At 38.2% G+C, this 17231-nt stretch overlaps 1 protein-coding gene across 2 annotated transcripts in view; it reads right to left on the bottom strand.

The window, feature by feature from the left end:
- The window catches only part of ZNF521 (zinc finger protein 521), a 316517-nt gene that overhangs the window by 270847 nt on the left and 28439 nt on the right, over window positions 1-17231 (bottom strand). For both annotated transcript variants that reach the window (XM_055559451.1, XM_055559450.1), the window contains one exon: window positions 14194-14373. Coding sequence is in view for 1 of the 2 variants with exons in the window: in XM_055559450.1 (XP_055415425.1) it covers window positions 14194-14373 (180 nt within the window). In the remaining variant the exon portion in view is untranslated. The remainder of the gene's footprint in view (window positions 1-14193; window positions 14374-17231) is intronic.

The raw sequence follows: 17231 nt of genomic DNA, 5'->3' as shown, positions 1-17231 counted from the left end.
GCCAAATGACAAAATGATATCAATAACTCCAAAAGAAGTTTCACCTAAGAAGTGATTGAGTTTAGAAGATTATACCCTTTCTCGTAATAGAGAGATGTGGCTCCTACCCTAAAAATAAGGCCTTGGAAAAGGAAGAAAAGAAAAAGAAACAAACAAACAACAAAATATGATGGAGGAGGGGGAAGCGCTAAATTACAAGGAGACGAAGAGTAGGAGGAGCAAAAGAACAAGTCAAATATTAGCTCTCGGAGAAAATTTTAAGTCTTCCCTTCTGAATGCATAATAATATATAATATTTAACATAAAATATTAAACCAGAACTTAACAGTCACAGACACTGCTTTCTGAAAATCAATATGAAATACTGGTATAAAGCAAATACTTTTTCATAGAAAATAAAATTACATGTAAGAAATACAATCATCCCTGGGTATCCTTGGGGGATTGATTCTAGAACACCCCAGAAGATACCAAACTCCATGTATGCTTGAGTCCCTAATATTTGCACATAACCTCAGCTTATCATGTTTAAATCATCTCTAAATTTATAATATGTAATACCTTGTAAATTCTGTGTAAATAATCTAAATTATATGTAAATAGTTGCCAGAGTACAAGGCAAATTCAAGTTTTGCTTTTTGTAACTTTCTGGAATTTTTTCTACTGAATATTTTCAATCTATGGACTGGTTGAATCTGAAGACGGTGGTTGAATTAAAGATGTAGAACCTGAGGACACGAGGATTGACTGTGGTAAGTATATGACAGACCTGACAAGTTTCTTTTCAAAGAGATCACAAAAGCATTCTTAAAAGTCTGTCAAACTGGTAATTATAATGAGGAGGAATTTTTCAGAAAGTAAACTATAAGAATTAAGTTGGAAAGCAATCCAAGTAATACAAATATACACTTTAAGTAACTGATAAATTAAATTGGAAAAATGTTTTCTTGAGTTGGTAACAAAAAATTACACCTTAGTATTTCAATGTGTAACAGTGCTTTTTGCCCCCCAAATTTTATTTTTTCCAGCTTTACTGAGATAGAATTGATATATAACAGTGTATAAGTTTGTGATGACTTGACAGACTTACATACTGCAAATGATTACCACGGTGGGTTTTGTTAACACTTCTATCACCTCACATAATTACCATTTCTTTGTTGTGATGAGAACACTTAAGATCTACTCTATCAGTAACCGTCAAGTATACATTCGAGTATAATTATCTATAACTACAATGCTGTGCATTAGAACCCCTGGAAGTCACTCAGCTTATACGTGAGTTTACAATCAAAGGATCTGAAATTGGGATCTTGCAGAAATACCTGCCTTTCTATGTTCATCCCAGAGTTATTCACAATAGCCAAAACATGGAAACAACCTTTTTTTTTTTTAAATAGAGACAGCTGTAATTTACTCGTTTTCTAAAAAAAATTTTTTAACTAATTTTTATTGGAGAATAGTTGCTTCAGTGTTGTGTTACTTCCTGCTGTACAGCAAAATGAATCAGCCATACACATACATATATTCCCTCTTTTTTGGATCTCCTTCCCATTTAAGTCACCACGAAACACTGGGTAGAGTTTCCTGTGCTGTATAGGAGGCTCTCATTAGTGACCTATTTTACATATAGTATTAGCAGTGTGTATATGTCAATCCCAATCTCCCAATTCACCCCACCCTCCCCAACCCCCCTTGGTATCCATACATCTGTTCTCTACATCTGGGTCTCTATAGCTGCTTTGCAAAGGAGATCATCTCTGCCATTGCTCTAGATTCCACATATGTGTGTTAATATACGATATTTGTTTTTCTCCTTCTGACTTCACTCTATACGACAGTCTCTAGGTCCATCCAAGGGACACAACTTTTAAATAATTTTAACAATGATAAGCTTTTCTATAGAAAGGTTATTTTGTAAGAATGATAGAGACAGGCAAATTGGTAGCTGCTCTTACTTTCATTGTCTGTGTCTCTATTCAGCCCCCAATTTACAGAAGATCTGAATCTGCTCTGTATTCTAACATCTCCCACACCAGAAACCATAAGCGGTGGTGTCATTAAAATGGACAGAACTCCAGGAAAGCCTCATAAAACTGACCAGCCTTCATCATGTAAATAAACTTCCATGAAAATGGACATTTCTCAAGACTAACTGGAATTTTTTTCTTTTTGGAAAATAGTTCAGTGTACTTGCCAACTGTATACATCCTAATACTAATGATGCAATTTAAAGTTAATGAAGCTCGTCACCGCAATCATCCTTGTCTACATTTTTATTTAGTCACCAGGGGGAGCTAATACTGCTCTGTGGGTAGGTACGAGTCTAGAAACTAGATTGTGTTAAAGGGGGAAAAATTAAATTGATGTATTAAACATAATTCAAATAAGGTCCACAGTGCTGATAAGGTAAATATATCACACATGCAAAAAGCAAACTAGACATAGATCATTTTTTTTGTTAAACAAAGAAGTTACTAGAAGTTATTAGTTAATAGAAAAAACTAAAAGTCATCAGTTAGTAGAAGCTTGCTCTGTGTAATGGAGGACATGTATAAACCCGGTCACCCATGGTTGCCTTTGGTCCTCAGGGTCTTACCATCCAGAGTTTGCACAACTGTCCATTTGTTGACTCTATTATTTTCTTGGTTTGAGGCACTACTATGATTCTGCCTTCTAACAGCTAATCATTTGCTCAAAAATATCCCAAATAATTACATTATAATTATTTTGAAACAAATGTTACCTTATCCTTTTGCTCCACGTATTTCCTTCTGTCCCAATATATGTTTTAGCACTTTTAACATGTGTTCAAAGAGTTCTACCCAATAATCTACTTAAATTCATTCTATAATTCACCCTGGGGACACAATCCCTTTAAACTTTGAGGAGCTCCAGTTGGAACAAAGAGGGGAAGAGGGTTCAGAGTTTGTGAAATAATCACCTCTAATCGATCAATTTCCCCTGAAGGTAAAGCTGAAAGAAAGGAGGAGTGAAGAGTTCCATCCAATTCCTTGAAGTTTAAAGGAACTAAGGCCTGAGGCACAGTGTACCCTGATTCCTGCCTTACCCTCCCAAGGCCCTATTAAGAGGTCACAGATCTCTGTGACATCCCTGCCATTCCCCAAAGACAAGAGACCCAGACATAGACTTCACACAAAGAGAAAGGACCGGGAAAGAGTCTACTTTTCTTATCAATTCACTGTCTTATAAAGGAAGTAGATATTGGTCACAAGCATCTTAAGTATAGTAATGTAAAAAAAAAAAAAATTGCAGTCATGCAAAACTGTAAAAATTCAACCTCCAGGTTTTATCATGTTGAATTTCACGTTCAAGAACAGGCTACACGTGGCATAGCTCTTGTGTGCACATGACTGTATCCGAATAGCTAAACACGGCTCTGCTTACAAGACAGGCTGAATGGCTGCACAGGGGCCGAGCAAATAGTTGGTCTCTTTTAATTCATCTTCCCCACAAAAGAGGCCCCACTGTTTCCACATCCCAAATACAGCCCTTCATTTATAATCTTTACACTTCTCCACAGGGCAAACTGACAGCTTTAATTACCATCAATGACCATCAAGGACACGGTGGAAATTCTTGAAGATATTCTCCCATGGCTTGTGTTCTTGACATTTTATTTACAATTTTTTGGCAAATAAATCCTGAAACCACAGAATTGGATGATAATATGTTCATTATCAATTACACAACTAAGGCCAGACCATTTCTCTAAAACAGCTGTGGTTCCACAAGACATCCAAAGGTAACATTTTTAATACACAGACAAATAATGCTATTTCACTTCTTGAGTTCTACTCATTTCAAAATGCTAATTCCAAAAACCTCAGATTAATCAAGGAGCAGGTAATTTGCAAATACAGTTACAGCTAATACAGAATACTCTCCACTTAGGTCTTACTTGAAAACAATACAGTGAATTCACCCATTTATTTTCTATTTCTAGGCGATTTCATCCTTTAGGAACTTTCTGTTGATAATCAGTAGCTTTCTGGTGACTCACAAATTATTAAAACAGGCTGACAATAAAAGCACCTAATTTTAAAATGCACATCAAAAATATGGAGAAATATTTCTTACACTACCCATTCAACATTCCAGCTATTTAACTTTAATATATATAATAACTCATCATTCACAGTGGAAAAATATACCTCATCCATAAAGCCCTTTCATAAACCTCAATTACAATGCCCCAAAGTATTCAAAAGCACCGAGACAATAACGGATCTGAAAATGATTATTTTACATCCATGTTTTGGTAGAGAATTTCACAAATATATCAAGAAAAGGACAATAGATGATGTACTAATATCAAAGTTTTGCTGCAGCCCAAGCAATATGGAAATAACAAACCTTTTATAGCAACCGACTCCTCTAAAACCAGAAAAAGGAGCTCAGTCAACCAAAGTTCGAGGTTGGAACCAATTGTGGACAATTGCTTTATCTCTGATAAACGCGTAGAGGAACTTAGGTCATGGTCCTGCTAAACCAAGGAACTGACATACTGAGCCACACCACTTTCTCTGAAACTGAGAGGAGCACAGACTTGGTGAGTTGTTTTTCATATGATGAGGTCAATGACAGTCAAGAACAGTGGTCTCTCAAATACAGGGTATACGTCCTGGGATAGAAAAGATAGCCTGAATATTTAGCAACAATCAGAAGAGACATCAGCCATAAATAGCCACCCAGGAACAACATCCTGAGAGTAAGAAGACAAATAGTACTCCTGTCATCCTGGGTGCCCTTGCCCTGCCACTCCGTTCCCACATCTCAAAATAGCGCAGCGTCCTGTGCCCAGTGAAACAGGCTTGCTGATCACCTTGTTTAATGTTCACTCATCTAATTCACACAGAATCCTCAAATTTTGACAAGTGATTTTTAAAGTTTTCTGCAAGGCAACCGCGGGATGTTGACAGGTGAGCACAAGTAATCAACAAGAAAATGGCGAGTCTAGCCTTTCCACTCCCAGTAAAAGCTCTTTGTCAGCCACTGAATGAAGAGGGAGAAGATATTAATACAAACAATTTAATCAGATGTGAGTTGGCAAAACAAAATTGAGATGATCAGGAAAGCTATCTGAAATATGGGCTGATAGACACCATTGATAATTATGAACGTCAGCGAGAAGTGTAGTAACATATGTTTTCTCTTTGTGGTTTTCTGAGATAGCTCTATTAGTTCTCACAACCATTAAAATAAATTGTCAAAATAAATGAACCTATATCAGAACTTCAACATACATTTATTTTTAAAATCTATGTCATCTTCACCTCATTTTTCAATTTCTATTTTTTGAGTGTTGTATCATACATGTATCTATGTAACATATTGATAAATACATATTTTGAAGATGTATCCTATATATGTTTAATCAAAAATATTGGAAATTACTGGTCTGAAAAATAAGAAGCATGTGGAGAAGGGGCTGGGGAATGTGAAAAGTGTTAATTGCTGAGTCATGTCTGACTCTTTGCCACCCCATGGACTGTAGCCTGCCAGACTCCTCTGTCCATGGGATTCTCCAGGCAAGAATACTGGAGTGGGTTGCCATTCCCTTCTCCAGGGGATTTTCCCAACCCAGGAATCAAACCCATGTCTTCTGCATTGCAGGCAGATTCTTTACCATCTGAGCCACCATGGAAACCCAATCTGTAGAGGCCACGAATTGCATTTGGTGGACTTAGAAGGATCTGAAGAATGAAGTAGGCTAAAAAACACTAAGGAAATATTTTGGGTAGGAAACAAGAAATTGATCAAAACAGAGGATAATAGGAAAATAAAATATATAATGCCTTAAGCCTAATTGTAGAAGGCAATGGCACCCCACTCCAGTACTCTTGCCTGGAAAATCCCATGGATGGAGGAGCCTGGTAGGCTGCAGTCCATGGGGTCGCTAAGAGTCGGACACGACTGAGCGACTTCACTTTCACTTTTCACTTTTATGCATTGGAGAAGGAAATGGCACCCCACTCCAGTGTTCTTGCCTGGAGAATCCCAGGGACGGGGGAGCCTGGTGGGCTGCCATCTATGGGGTCGCACAGAGTCAGACACGACTGAAGTGACTTAGCATAGCATAGCATAAGCCTAATTAATATATAAATAGATAATTAATTAATATATAATGAATAATAACAAAGCACGAATAATGAATTAATAAAGAAATCAATGTAGAAATATGCAAACCAAAGGTATAATGCCTTAAGCCTAATTAATATAAGCTAAAGTGTTAAAATATCACATTTATTTCATGTAACTTATTTCAACTAATGATTTGAAAAGGAAAACAGCAAAACAAAGAAGTTCTAAAAACAGTTTCAATATGCTTCTGTGAAAACTATGCTTCATTCAATAAAATGTTCCTTTTCCTTATTCCCAATGCAAACCAAACTTGCTGTTAAGAGTACTTGATTGTCAAGTGAAACCAACCAGTATTTAAATTCCCACAGCTATATAACACATGTTCAATCACTTTCACTTTTTCTTTAAATTCTTTAGTTAAAAAAAAAACAACAACCCAGATGTCTAAAAAAAGTCTTCAGTTCACAAAATCTATGTGAAGCTTCCAAGAAGCCTCATAACTCTTAAAATCAAATTAAGTGAACATGCTATTTTATACTGACGTGGTGTCCAATCATTGGTTCAGTGACTTTTCCTCAAAACTGTGAACCCGCACAATACCAATATTGGTAAAGGACTCACAGATCTGGCTAGGGTTAATCAATGTAATCTACAAATATATTGTCCGAAAATACAACCACCTTGCAGTCGCACAAACCTCTACCTACCCCTCTCACCAGTAGTATGGTGGGCCAGAGGGTTAAGAACTAACACGGTGCTGTTTAGCTTTTCTGCATTTGCACCCAGGCAATTCACATTAATGATGTGAAAGAACACTTCACAGACAACTCAAGTTTGCAAATTAGCAGGAGAGAAGAGAAAAATGACTCAGAACAACAAGCATACAGTATTACCAAATGCACTTTACACATTTATCCTGTTAAGTGTAGCTTAGTTCTGACGATTTACAATGCTGGTTCTTACTCAGTTTTGTAAGCATAATAAAGTCTCCATAATCTCAGCCTTCCCCCCGCCCCCCAGCACCCTGCTATTAAATCTTTGTTGAGAAGTGTGATGAGACCCCTCTGGCTTCCAGCCCTCCCTACCCCCTGAGGGAATTGGCAAGAAATGATAGGGTTTGTGGATTAGGAAAATGAGAGGTTCTCTGTGCTTTTCCTTCTTTAAATATATATTTTGATAATCTGTCTTCTGCATCAGAGAGTCCCAACAGCATTAGTGTTGATTTCCCTCCCTTCCCAGCCTCCAGGAAAAACAGAGCATGGCTGGGGCGAGACAGGTGCTTTCCAACTACTGCTACAGCTGAAGAGCAGGGTTTAATTTTTCCATCTTTCCCCCTATACCTTCAAGCAGGGATGAGATAAGATTTATTTGTTCATCTTGGATTGCAGACTAGAGGGCAATTGCCTTGGGAGACAAAAAAGAAGGCCATCCCGTCCCCTCATTATCCTAAGGGACCGCTCTGCTGCTTCCTGGGCCAGATGCTTGTCCAGAACAGCACTCACCTTCCAGAATCCCCCTCAGGGATATACCACATGAACTGTGGGTGTGATCCCCGAGATCTCTGCGCCCTTGCTGGTCCACTGTCTGTGAGTTCAGCCCAGGCCACTGGTGCCTACTCACGAACTGACCTGGGGCATAACTGATGCCTGAGCTGACTTTCAAACCTGAGTCTAAAATGGATCATCCTGGTCCATATTTGACCTTCGTCTCCCAAGGCCAGGTCTAGTCTAGGCTCACTTGGCAAGACTGTACCAGGATTTCAAAACCTTCAGTTTGGAGTGAGTCAGTTTTCACCTTGGCAGGCTCCCCCTTGGGGAGGAGAGTCACCAAAGAACTGATCTCAAGTTACCACAAGCACTCAGTTCAGGATGGGAATCTCATGGCAGGGTTTCTCCCAGTTCAGGGTGAAACTACCCTGACTAACTCCCATAGGTGTCAGACCACAGAATACCTCTGCTTTCTGTTACTGTGCAAATCAGCAGGTTTTAAGACTTTTCTCTCCCAAACTACTCGATAGCTAACTCTCCTATACACTTCCAGTTGTCCTCTCCTTCATACAAACTATTCACCAAAAATTTTAAGGCTCTGATCTAGATGGATGTGACCACACACGTAAGTAAAGACTTCAAGATTAACAGAAGGGAAGCCAAAAGGAGTAAAGAAGAAAACTGAGAAAACAGCAAGAGACTATAACACAGCCAGAGAGAAAAAAAAGAGGGGATGTATAAAGACAACAAGGAAATGAAGAGTCTTGAAATAAGGATAAGAAGAAGCAAAGGAAAATTAACAAAGATACAAATGAGACTACATGAAATTAAAAGAAAAAAAAGTGAAAAATAAAAGAGTAAAATTAAAGGGGAAAAAAACCCCAAATACTAGACTAACATTTTGTCCTCTAGAAACAAAAGAAGCACCAAGAGTTAACTCAAGCAGCAGGAAACTAAATTAGGAAGAGTAGGACCTTCTAACTTAGAGTAAAAGGTTTTAATCAAGGAAGAAGGTAAAAGCACCATATTACTTTTTTAATTAAAATGCTACCAGTGTCTTTAATCTCTTCCAGATTAGACTGAAGGGTGTGTGTGCATGCGTGCTTGCTGAGCTCCTTCAGTGGTGTCTGACTCTTGGGGACCCCATGGACTGTAGCCTGCCAGGCTCCTCTGTCCATGGAGTTCTCCAGGTGAGAATACTGCAGTAGAGAGCCACGCCCTCCTCCAGGGAGTCTTCCCAACCCAGGGATCAAACCCGCATCTTTTCTGTCTCCCGCACTGGCAGGCGGATTCTTTACTGGTAGTGTCACTTGGGAAGCCCAGACTGAAGGATACCCTTAGTCAACTCAACTCAAGTTTGAACTCTAACACTTTCAGTTCAATTCGGTTCAGTTGCTCAGCCATGTCTAACTCTTTGCGACCCCAACTGAACTGAACTGAAAGTGTTCGAGTTCAAACTCGAGTTGAGCAGAGACTGAAGGGTACCCTTAGTCAACCCAAGTTTGAACTCTAACACTTTAAACAAATGTAAATCATTCCTAATTTTGTTCCTTACCCTTCTGTTCTCTCCCTGATCTTCCATTTCTGCTTTTTCCTCATCTGTCTACCACCCTGAACATCATAAACAGGACCAAGGTCCATCAGCTTTACGTCTTCTGAAATATTTCATTAAATCATACATATGCCTCTGTTTTCCTTCCTTTGTTTAAAATGTTGTGGGATAAAATGATGTAAGCATAGACTAGGATTCTAAGATTTTAGAAAGCTTAAGATTAAAACAAACCAAATATTTTATTAGGATTTGAGGTTTTTGAGGAATAAGAATTTTTAAGCCATAGGTATTATCTTCACCATACCATGTGCTGAAAAAAATCAGCATTTTCTGCACTGATATTAAAGTTGTATAATATATAAAGAAATATATTACTGCATACAATATATAAAGTTATTCAGGAATAATTTTTTTTTGCTTCTATTCTATTTCATAGAGCTGGACATAAAGATAATTCCATGGTAGGAACTCAATAAAAGGTAAACACTAAATAGAATTTGAAGGCTTTTCTTTTTTAATATTGAATTTTAAATTTAATCTTTCACACGAGAGAGACACTTTTCTCACCTAAGGTAAGATTTCTTGCTGGCATAGTTTAAATTGGCCATATCAGTTGCCTTCCCATGTCTTCACCCTAAAGTTAGTGTTGATTCCACATAAGTAGAGCTTCCCTTTAAAGCTATTCCACTGAAAATAGAATCATATTAAAGGTGCACTTAATGGGATTTTCCAAAAATTATGCATTCTGAGGAGAAAATGCACTAAATGAAGTCAATTAAGTGTACATGAGTTAGAAAATGCAAATAAATCCACAAAGAATACCTATACACACCCAATAGAATGCTTAACTTGAAAAGGCAAGCAAAACAAATGTTATCAAGGACACACAACTTGAACTCTCAGACAATGCCGGTGAAAAGTGGAAAATGGTGCAACCACTGGTGATCAAGATTTAGAAGTTTTCCACAGAGTTAAATATACCTTACCCTGTGATCCAGCAATTCTACTCCTACTTAACTCAAGAAAAATAAAACATACGTCCACAAAAAAGACCTGTATAGGAAGGTTCACAACAACTTTATTTATGATAACCAAAAACTAAAATAACCAAAATGTCTAGCAATTGGAGAATGGAAAACAAATGATGATACATTCATAGGCTGGAATACTACACAGCAATAAAAAAGAACAGACTTCTTATACGTACAAGAATGAATCTTGCAGATAGTATGCTGAACAAAAGAAACCAGACTCACGATAAGAGTACACACTGTGTACTTATTAGAACTTCTAGAAGAGGCAAAACAAACCTGCAGGTAAAAACTTAAAAGCTAGTTACTTTTGCTGGAGCATTACTGACTGGAAAAGAGTCAAGAGTAGAGAAATTTCTAGGAAATGATCTTAAGAGGGATATGGGCCACATGGGTATATGTATTTTATCAAAATTCATCAAATGGTACCCTGAAGACTTACAAATTTCACTCTATATAAATCTTACATTATAAATTATAGCATTAATAACAATAAACAACTATTAAACTCTAGTCAGTTGGCCTGCTTATCCTGATGATATGAGTAAGCAATTTTAAACTACTTACTGTGTGTTCTAGACTCAGCAATTGAGTACATATATTGAGGATAATGGAAGCTAGGTGGCTCACTACTCGAGAAGGCAGTAACAAACATGGAGAGAAAAAAGACTGGGATGTTCCACAAGTGCTAGATTGAAATGATGGGCATCAGTAGAAACATTGGCTCTTGTTAGAGAGAGAAAAATACAAATATGTGTATATATTTGTGTATACATACATTTTATAAGCTGTATCATACAGGTATTATACTAAGTGCTAAGTCACTTCAGTCCTGTCTGACTCTTTGCAACCCTATGGACTGTAGCCCACCAGGCTCCTCTTATTCCTGGGATTCTCCAAGGAAGAATATTGGAGTGAGTGGTCATGCCTTCCTCCAGGGGATCTTCCCGACCCAGGGATTGAAACCTCATCTCTTGTTGTCTCCTGCTTTGGCAAGTGGGTTCTTTAACATTAGCACCACTTGGGAAGCCCATTACACTAAATACACATATATATTTCCTCATTCTATCTGCTGAGATGGTTTATAACCAATGATGTATCTTTATCAATGAGCACACGTAGTGCCCATATCTTGATTTCTAAATACCTTGGTCCTCTTGAAGGAACCAGGGCTCCTTGGACAGAAGATTGATTAGGACTAGAACATGAGGAGCCTGGAGCATCTGTTTGAAGGAGAAACTGAATCTATCCTCAAATAGACAGAGACATATTAAGCTGACATAGGATCCAGTTCGAAGGGACTACTACTGACCAAATTTCAGTGAATCTGAGCAAGCAATGATAGTAATGAATTATGACCCATGAAAGAAAATAAAAATCCAAATGCCCACAGTGATATGAGCACAAAAATCAATGAATGAATAAGAAATCGTAGTCTACGGTCAACTAATAAATACAAAAATTATAAAGCTAAAGTGGATATTTCATGAGAATGAAAATATTTACATAGTGTCAAAGTGAAAGTTGCTCAGTCGTGTCTGACTCTTTGCAACCCCATGGACTGTAGCCTGCCAGGCTCCTCTGTCCATGGAATTCTCCAGGCCAGAGTACTGGAGTGGGTAGCCATCTCTTCTGCAGGAGGTCTTCCTGACCCAGGAATTGAACCAGGGTCTCCTGCATTGCAGGTTAATTCTTTACCAACTTAGCTACCAGGGAAGTCCCAAAGTATCTTCCCACAAATTACTTATTGTATTTACCAAGGGAAAACAACTTTTGAACACTGGAGAAAGTTGGCAGATCAGATCAGATCAGTCGCTCAGTCGTGTCCAACTCTTTGCGACCCCATGAATCGCAGCACGCCAGGCCTCCCTGTCCATCACCAACTCCCGGAGTTCACTGACCCGCCACTTAAAACAAGTATTCAGTGTTAACCCCATCAACACTGGTAAAAATCAACGTCAGATACTTCCTGACCTGATAAACTGAGAAGGGCCCAACATCACTTTGGTGGTATTCCTGCCATGGAAGTATGTCCAACTCTTAGTTGCTCACTCCTGTCTGATTCTGCAACCCCATGGACTTCATTTCACCAGGCTCCTCTGTCCAGGAATTTTCCAAGCAAGAATATTGGAATGAATAGTCATTCCCTTCTCCAGGGATCGAACCTGGGTCTCCTGCACTGCAGGCAGATTCTTTACTGTGTGAGCAACCAGGGAAGCCCCATGGAAGTATAGAAGCTGAATATAACCATAAGGAAACATCAAACAAACCCAATTATAAATAGGCATTTTATAAAATGCTGAGAGTTACTCTCAAAAAATGAGATCATTTCAGGTGAAAGGAGAAAAGAGAAACATGACAATTAAAAGTTATGCATGATCCTGAATCCCAGAGGAGAAAAAGCAAAACAACCAACAAAAACCTCGAAATGACATTGTTGGGACAACTGTTGAAATTTAAATATTGGTTGTGGATTAGATAACAGTATTCTGTGTTAAATGTGAACTTCCCTCATTTTGATTAAGTGTGCTGTAGTCATGTAAGAGAATGTATTTATTCTTAGGAAGTACACAGGATATATTTAGAAGGGTGTGAAGTCTCCAACCTTCTCTCAAATGACTAAGAAAAAAACATTAATGAGACAATGACAGAGCAAAGAGGCTAAAATACAAACAATGTGTGAATCAGATAAGTGGTAAATGAGAGTCACATATAATATCTTTGCAATTTTTCTATAAGTTTGGAATTATATCAAAAGAAAAGTTATCAAAACCCTAAAAAATATGTACACAGCCAATGTTTATATAAGCTTCATAGATTCTCAAACTTACATTCCAAAAAAGATGATAATAGGTTTTCTAAAAGAAAGAAGAGTCTAATAAACATGCTCACTGCAATCCCTTTTTCAAAGCAACAGTGCACTTCAATAAAGAAAGCTATTTAATTGGATTTAATCCAATATTTCCATAATAATCTGTTCAGGAAACCTAGTTTAAATGGAACACCTATTAAAATCTTGCAAAATTATCAACATTCTGTGGAAAACAGTTGCAGAACCACTTGTCTAACAAATATATTTCCTACACATGGTTAGTTGAAGAAAGATTTGTGCTAGGAAAATAAGAGAAAGAGATCTACAAACACACACACAGCGGGGCAATGTCAGTTTCAAATAATAAGAGAAAAATGACATGATTATAAAAAGGGATGTATATATAAAATGTCCCTCCAACTTTGTAATAATATGTTCCTGCAAGATATATTTTTAAAGAGAGTATAACTTTGGTAACCGAGTTTTACTTTTATCGAACCATTAACTTGAACATGTCCTGTTTCCTGTCATTTTAAATCTGATTTTTACCATGAAACACAGAGGAGAACAGTTGCCATGACTTAAGTGAGCACCTTCTGTGGGCCAGGCACTGTGCAAGGCTTAGAGAATACAGTGATGAGCAAGACAGCGTTCCTGCCACCCATGAGCTTCCAGTCTAATGAGGGCGATGGAAAAGTTAACACACACATTGAACACTGTGATATTCATGACTAAGCATCAGGCTTTACAGGGCAAAAAAGGCACTAAACTCAGCAAAGAGTGACCGATGAGGAAAAGTTTTCTTAAGGAGACGTTTAAACTAAATGAAATTCATGCATGCTAAACTTCTGGGAAAACATATTCAGAAGGCATGTTTAAACTTTATCTTAGCCACCCCATGTTAGGTTCTCCATCTACATAGTTTAAAAGATACATCACTGTTGCTTTTTAAAAAAGGAAACAAAAACATACCCATTAGCTATCAAAATCTAGGTACACTTCAAACTCTAAGGATGACTATAACACTGAATTTGCCATAAACCGTTATCTTAGAAGTCTTTCTAAAGCACTTCCAGACTTACCTAGGTACTCAAGTGAAAGAATAAAACAGCTGGAAGACAACAGAAGAGAAAGGAACAAACTGAAAAAAAAAAAAATCAGAAATAGAACAGGGTGAGGAGACAAGAAGTGATAAGTACTGTTTACCTGTCAGCTGACATCGATTGATCTTGTGTTCTGTGATATCGCTCAGTGACTCGAACACCTGGAGGCAGCTGTCACAGCTGTGCACAGCTTCGTCCTCTAGCTCCTCCCCGTCTTCCGGCCTCTTCTTACAGTCTATTGCTTCTCCATCTTCAGTCTTGTCTTCAAGTTTACAGTTGGGGTCTGAAAAAAGAAATCAAGACTGTAAGCATGGGGTTGAAAGATAGGTTCTTTTCAAGTCACTTTTAATCTTGCTACCAAAAACAGAAACACCTTCTCCCTTGAAGCTGCAAGAGGAGGGCTTTATTGCAGATTTTATTTCAGAAGCATCAAAAAATGAGTCTTCCCTAAAATCTGTCAGTTCCTGATGACTGGAGCATCTCTCCTCCAATACGTAGCCCTTTTCCCAACCCCTTTCAAATAATTTGCCACCCTTAAAGTTAACTTTGACATTTTTTTCACAGCCTTCTTTTTTTTTTTTTGCTTACAAGAGAGAGATAAATCACTTTTGAAATTAAACAGTCTCCAATGCAGAGGGGAAAAACCACCATGCTTGAGAATGAATTCCTTTTCTGCTAAATATACTCTTTCACAGGAAATTACCAGAATTAGCCAAAAGTCTAGAATAAGCTAAGCTAATTACCATAGGCACGAAATTGACCTTTACTTATAAACTGGTCAAAACACACAGTTACCCCATTATTTGTTAGACGGCAATAGCAAAATAAGCTCCGCCACACAGCCAAACATTCTTGCAAGCACAAATTCAAGTGTAAATGCACTGGTATGTCTCTTGGTTTCAAAATCATCAAAAAACAAAACCAAATATACAAAGAACAATTACAGATTATAATTGAGTCAACAACTTCAACTGACATTACTAGCCTCAAAGAGCTAAATAGTGGGAAAACTAAAAATGCTGCTGCTAAGTCGCTCCAGTCGTGTCCGACTCTGTGCGACCCATAGACGGCAGCCCACCAGGCTCCCCCATCCCCGGGATTCTCCAGGCAAGAACACTGGAGTGGGTTGCCATTTCCTTCTCCAAAGAGCTAAATAGTGGGAAAACTAAAAATAGTTCCATTCTAACCCTAAGAATGATACACAAATAGCAAGAGGGACTAAGACAAGCAAAACACACATGATGTTTTCCCTTGGAGCTCAACAAATACTTCGTGATTTCTTATGCTGTCTTTTGCCTCATTTTAAAGAAGTACCCCCAAATATTTTAGTGCCACTGCTCCTCTTTGCAGGAAAGCAGAGGAAGAGAGAGAATGCCTCTTTAGGGAAAATTGGGATAATAAAATCTGTGACTTCGTTTACAGAACATTCATTTCGAATAGCAAAAAGTCCTCCAAAGTCAGAAGTAAATTATGTCTCAAAACAGAGTTTTCAGTGAAATAGTTACAAAAGAATTGTATCAAGGTACCTAAGAAATATGTAATATGTTTTCTGTAGTCATTTTTTTAATATGGAGGATAAATATTTGAAATATTGCAATCCAGAATTCACAGAATCAAATGAGCCCAGACTTCACTGGAAAGTCAATGAGTGCCATCAGCCCCCCATCCGGCTGTCGAAATTTCTGCCACTCTGCATGCCAGTCGCTTCTGCGAACCTGCTTCTACAACTCAGAGTGCTGCCCTTTGGCTGGCAGTTGCTCCAAAGCCTTTCTTCACATCTGTAATAAACTTAACCATATCATCACCCTTCCAATGATTCCCAAATGCCCAAATCAACTTACATTTCAACATGGAGAATGATCTCTTGGGTTCATGAGGCAAAAGCAGAATCCCCAATTCAAAGAGCAAGTAGTTTTTGTTTGTTTTCAAACAAGAACGTCGGGTTAAAGTAAATTGATAATTCGGGTTGATTTGTCATCTGGAAAATTATTATCTCCATACTCTATGCAGTGTCCATTTCAATATACTGAGTTATAGACTGCTCATCCCTGGGGGAGTAATCACAGGACCTTTTTCATTTGCCCTGTCCTTTGCCCAGCACAGCACTATGTCCGGGTGAGTGCTTAGTAAATAGTATTTAGTGATGACGAGAAGGGAGAGGAGAGAGGAAAAAAGGAGTACATTAAAAAGTCCTTTCCTAGTATTTTTCCTGTGAATGGGAACAGACCAGTTACCTCCAAATTCAAAAGTATCTACATGCCTACATCTTCGAAAGCTGATGCAATGTCAAAGCATCACATTTGCCTTTGCTGGTTTCAAATGTTTCATCTAGCGCTTCAGACGCAACAAAGAGGTAATGGTTCAAAGAGCTCCAACAAGCTAAAACCAAGTGGTAAAATACTGCCAAATTAGAGCCACTCAGGAAAATAAGTAAGTGTCCCCACCACGGCGAACTGGCCCCCACACCCATTCAACCCTTGGTGGAAGGCAGCAGACGCATACTGAACACTCCTGGTTGTTTAGCATGAGTTTCCAGTTTCTCATAAAACTGACAGCACTCAGGGAAATGTGGGGGCTGGGTCTGAATTTTAATATGATTATTTAAATGCTACGCATCAAGTCTGCAGGCCTGTTTGTTTTTAAATAAGGAGACACTCTGAATACTTTAAGTAGTATGCAGAGAAAATGATAAGAACTTGCCTTCCTTATTATTCAAGAATATGGGCACTTTACACGAATCCAAATCAAAAATATCAAACAAATAGGAAAGCCTGCATGATGCTTTAGGTCTTAACGGCTAAGGAATGACCCCGGTCCATGCTTCTGACACTGTGGCTAGTTATTAAAATGAGGGTCATTTTAAGACTAATAAAAAATGGTTTTGCTTCCACTTCTGCATTTACAGATAGAATCCTTCAGGGACTGAAGTCAGTCAAGCTTATTCACTTCTGCTGCAACTTCAGGATGCAAGCTCCAGCCAACTGGCGAATTTGTTTTTAGGTCACCACTTAAGAGGGACCCTCTGGGGGGTGGGTGCCATTACAGCCTCTGATGCCTTAGTGTAGTATAATGAGCTCTGGAATCTCAGGCTCTCTCCTAACGAGTAGATTGTTGTTGTTGTTGTTGCTTTGCCAACCTCCA

The sequence above is a fragment of the Bubalus kerabau genome, chromosome 21, assembly GCF_029407905.1.
Source record: "Bubalus kerabau isolate K-KA32 ecotype Philippines breed swamp buffalo chromosome 21, PCC_UOA_SB_1v2, whole genome shotgun sequence".
Lineage (NCBI taxonomy): Eukaryota > Metazoa > Chordata > Mammalia > Artiodactyla > Bovidae > Bubalus > Bubalus kerabau.
The sequence above is the reverse complement of the archived record's forward strand: the minus strand, read 5'-3'. Positions and strand labels throughout refer to the sequence as shown.